General features: G+C 42.8%; 1 protein-coding gene across 5 annotated transcripts in view; it reads left to right on the top strand.

Annotated features, from left to right (window-relative positions):
• FGFR1 (fibroblast growth factor receptor 1) overlaps positions 1-5000 on the top strand; it is a 94586-nt gene that overhangs the window by 62774 nt on the left and 26812 nt on the right. For all 5 annotated transcript variants that reach the window (XM_075601254.1, XM_075601253.1, XM_075601251.1 and 2 more), the window contains 2 exons: positions 773-939; positions 3440-3563. In XM_075601254.1, coding sequence (XP_075457369.1) covers positions 773-939; positions 3440-3563 — 291 coding nt within the window. The remainder of the gene's footprint in view (positions 1-772; positions 940-3439; positions 3564-5000) is intronic.

The following is a 5000-nucleotide window of genomic DNA, read 5'->3' as shown; positions in this document are numbered from 1 at the left end:
TGCCCGACTAGTTTCTTTTTCTTTATTTCTCGATTTTTAAATATATTTTATTTCTAATATTGACCTTTTCTTATACATATTTAACTTTTTTTTATTTTATTTCAGTTTCTTTGCTTTGTGCATTTTTTGGAATATAATCTTTTCACTACATTACTTGAGTTTTATTTACTTTTTTGTATATGTTATCTATTGCATGTACTACCATTAATTATTATTTATATAACTATTAGTGTTAATATTCTTTACAGCAATTAAAAATACCACATTCACATGTCTCAGACATGCACACAACCCTGCCTGTCCCCAATATCACTTAGCAGGCAGTGCTTCCACTGCAGCCAGGGATTCTGGGAAATGACATGCAAATGAGCACTCAGTATGTCCCGTCTTGCTTGTTATCCATTTTAACACGACTATAATGTATGGCTGCCATATAACACAGGTTTTAAGCACAGCCTGGGCTAAAGGAGGAGTGCACAGCCAGTAAACCTACTCACGCTTTTTTGACCTTTTGGGTCTCGAGTGTGAGATTTGGCTACTGGCTGTGCAATTTTGTAATATTTGTAAAATGTTTGCATATACTTGCCAACTAACTCCCAATCTGCCGTTATAAGCAGGATCCCATCCTGGTTTTGTATCTGCATGTGCTGGGCTGATAGTAACTTGGCTATAACCGAGTAGGATCTAAAGAAAGCGCGATCTGGATCTGTATCACGCAGACTGCCTGGAGTCCGCTGGCATTGAGCGATGTTTCCTTCTTTCTGAGCAACAGGTCCGTTTTGGGCAAACCCGGAGAAAATGGAGAAGAAGCTTCACGCGGTGCCCGCAGCGAAGACGGTTAAATTCAAGTGCCCAGCGGGCGGTACCCCGCCTCCCACGCTTCGTTGGTTAAAGAACGGCAAAGAGTTCAAACCGGATCACCGCATTGGCGGGTACAAGGTAACAGCGCGCGGCAATTTCATGATGTAACTGCGCAGTGCGTCAAGTTGTACAGCAAGCGTAAATCCTGAACACTGTTCAATACGTGAACCAGGGATTGGAGTGCGACGGTGCTTGCTACGGCAGAGCGTTTCTGCTCATTGGTCAGTTCCAGGCGCCAAGGGTCTCGGAGTAGCCCATGGACTGTCTGCTGCTGCTCATTTCATATGCAGTTGCTCCAGCAGCCGAGAGCATTTCAACATACAGCTAAGCTGATAAAAATATATGGCACATATGTGTGAAATACTACCAAAAGGAAGCACATTTCAGTCCTTTTTAGGCATTATATAGAATCAGAACTTCTGTCCCTTCTTGGAATTTTGTGCTTTAGGGGACGCAACTTTTGTTTATTTTTACATCCTGAGAGCCGTTCCGAACCACACAACATTTGTTGATTATTATTTTTTTGCACAGAAAATTGCATCCTATATTGCCATTTTTGTGGGGAAAAAAATTTTGTTAACTTTTGTGGCAACGCAGAATTAAGGTAACCTTTTCGACAAAGGTTTTGCAAACCAAAGACTTGTGTACAACTTTAACCCAGAGGAGCGCTGCTTTTTCTTTACAAACTTGCAAGTCTTATACAGATATAATTTAGGGAGAAGAGTTGATGCTCTAATGCAGATACAATACAGGGAGAACAGCTGACACCAATATAGATACAATACAGGGAGAAGAGCTGACTAATTCAGATACAATACAGAGAGAAGAGTTGATGCTCTAATGCAGATACAATACAGGGAGAACAGCTGACACCAATACAGAGAGAAGAATTACAGATACAAGGTAGAATAATCATTTAAGAGATTTAAACCCTTCACAATCTACTCATTAAAATATAGCGGTGGCTGTGTAATTGCGATTATAAGTGAGAGCTTTGGAATAATAATAATACGTTCTATAGATATTGAAAATGAATTTACCCCAGAGGTGGCTGCTCAAATGTCTGTAAATTGGACTAAATACATCTTGCATAAATGCAATAGATAAAGATATTATGTACGTAACCCAGAGGTGGTTGCACGAATGTCTAGGAACTGTAATTGTTGAACACTTTTGGATTTGAAAGGCTTATATACATACATTAGATTCCACCTTTGAAGTGGCTGCACGTTTGTGTCCAATATAGAAAGTTTGCAGTATACATGCCCCCACCAGTGATGTATACATGCCCCCACCAGTGATGTATACATGCCCCCACCAGTGATGTATACATGCCCCCACCAGTGATGTATACATGCCCCCTCCAGTGATGTATACATGCCCCCACCAGTGATGTATACATGCCCTCACCAGGGATATATACATGCCCCCACCAGTGATGTATACATGCCCTCACCAGGGATATATACATGCCCCCACCAGGGATATATACATGCCCCCACCAGGGATGTATACATGCCCCCACCAGGGATGTATACATGCCCCCACCAGTGATGTATACATGCCCCCACCAGTGATGTATACACGCCCCCACCAGTGATGTATACATGCCCCCACCAGTGATGTATACACGCCCCCACCAGTGATGTATACATGCCCCCACCAGTGATGCTCCACTGGACATAAGACTTCAGCTGGGCAGGTGCCAGAACATGAGATCACCTTACGTGCCAGCTCAGCCTTTGAAGTGGGAGCATCCTTTCTCCCAGCCCAGCATGCCGCTTCTCTTGTCCGAGCGGTTCAGGAGCTGGCGCTCATTAACCGCTCCCCCTGCTGATTGCTGAGCTTGTTAGAGGGTTTAACGAGCGGAGGGTAATTTAGTAAATAGGGAGAGGAAGGTGAAGGCTATTACGCTCTGTCTCCCCTCATTTAGATTGTAAGCTCTGCGGGCTGTGATTAGTCTGCAAGAACTCCCACCGCAGATATCTCCCTGTCCTAAAAGTTTCATCACAAATGCCCCTTTCCTCCTCTTACCCATTAATGGTACATTAATCGCCTTAAAATATATATGTTTCTTTTTGTTTGCATCTCTTTCTGCATTATAGTCCTGGCGACAGCGACGCAAATTAGAGTGTACAAGTGTATTGAATCGGTCACGTGCGTCTATAGTAGGAGCGATGTGACGGAGCGACGGCTTGGTCGCGATCGCTGGAAGTCAATGAAAATTGATTTTTCAGCGACCACAGTGTGACATCAGCAGGCACGTGAGCGGTTCAGCCAATGAGGGCGAACCGCTTCCGGCCAGGCCCCAAAGACGGATGACGTCACGCCGTGGCGTCGCTGTAGCCAGGACTATAAGTGCGGCCTTAGTTTGTCCGCCTATCCATCTGGCGGCCAGTCTGTATCTCCATCTATTCCATCTCTGCATCCTTCTGTATCTCTGCTTATCCAGCTATCCCTTTCTTTATCTGCATATTTCTATCATTCGGTCCCTAATTAAAGTGTGTGTGTCTGTTAAAGTGTGTCTGTGTGTTAGTAAGTGATAAAAGTACTTTTTATTTATTTTTACCACTTCTAGGTCCGTTATCAAACCTGGAGCATTATTATGGACTCTGTGGTCCCATCTGATAAGGGAAATTACACGTGTGTTGTAGAAAACAAATACGGCAGCTTAAACCACACGTACCAGCTGGATGTAGTCGGTAAGGACTCAAAAACTGTTTGTTTTTTTATTTGTTTGTTTGTTTTTAATACATGAAATATATATTTGTATTACATTTTCTGATGGTATTATTAAAGAGCACCCCCACCCCAATTAAGAAAAACAAATTGAAATGTGTTGATGTCGGTAAAGCGTCTGTGTTTAATACAGGGAGCGGGATTAAAGAGGCTATGCGCACGGCCCAATGTTTATTTTATTTTTTAATACCTGCAGCCTTTGATTACCTTTCATTGAAAACCAATTACCTAAGCTGCCGATCGATTCATTCTCCCAATATCGATCAGCAAAGAGCCTGCTTCCCGGGGTTCACCAAATGGCCGCCTTTCCGTTTAAATCAATCCTTCAGTCAGTGTAACTCAGCAGCTACAATGTATTTTTATATTACCAAGGTAACGTTATATATTGTTACAGTTTGCAGCTCATACTGCTGGGAACATTGGCAACAAATTATCACAAACGGGAAAGTGTTGCAAAGATCTTGCACTGCGGGGGAAGTGGGCTAAACCCTGCTATAAGTAAATGTGAAATCTTATATGGTTTTTTCAAATGAACTCAGTTCTGTAGTATTAGATAATACTGCCTTTTTAAAAAAATAATTATTCAACTCTTATTGCCTTTTTTTTAATGAGTTTGAAAGCATCCTGTGATTTCCATCGCAGATTTTAGCCCATCTCCCCAGCAGTGCAAGATCTTTGCAACACTTTCCTGTTTGGGGTAATTTGTTGCCAGTTCCCAGCAGTTTGAGCTGCAAACTGTAACAATAGCTAATGCTATTTAAAAACAAAATAACACACGTAGGATATTGCATGAATTGCTCCTTTAATATCAATAAAATTATTTCACTAAATCATCCCAAATAATAGACTTCTTGGTCTCCCCCGTGTTCTGCATCTCTCTGCTGTCTCCCGCGGTGATGTCCGTTACGGCTCTGCCTGTGATGACAGATTGTAATGTATTTCCATATTTATATTTAATAAGGAAGACTGGAACAATATACTTAATGAAATTTAACCCAGCGCTGGGGTCTCCGCAGCATTCTGACCTGGTTTAGAGCCGGTCCCTGCACCAGCCCCTAACGAGAATAGCGCGTGGTGCACATTCTGGGGGGATTGTCGTTGGGGTTTTGTGGGGGCTCGGTTTTTCGGGTTCAGTTTGAAAACCTATTAAACGCCTTGCATTCTGAAACCGCTATTACAAACTCTAGAGCAGGGGTTACATGGCGGATCGCTTCAGACCCCCCCCCCCCCCCCATGTGTCCCACTTTTAGCGGGTCTGGCCCCTTTGCCACGGTAAGTTAATTTTAAGGGTTAATTCAGCTGTAAGGGGGGTTTAGAATTAAGGTTTTTATGGTAGGGGCCAGCGTTCATATTGGGGGTTCATATAAGGGTTTGGTTTTTGGGGGTAAGGTTAGGGATTT

This window comes from Ascaphus truei, chromosome 5 (assembly GCF_040206685.1).
Source record: "Ascaphus truei isolate aAscTru1 chromosome 5, aAscTru1.hap1, whole genome shotgun sequence".
Taxonomy (NCBI): Eukaryota; Metazoa; Chordata; class Amphibia; order Anura; family Ascaphidae; genus Ascaphus; species Ascaphus truei.
Note: the sequence above shows the minus strand (reverse complement) of the source record. Positions and strands in the feature narration are given on the sequence as shown.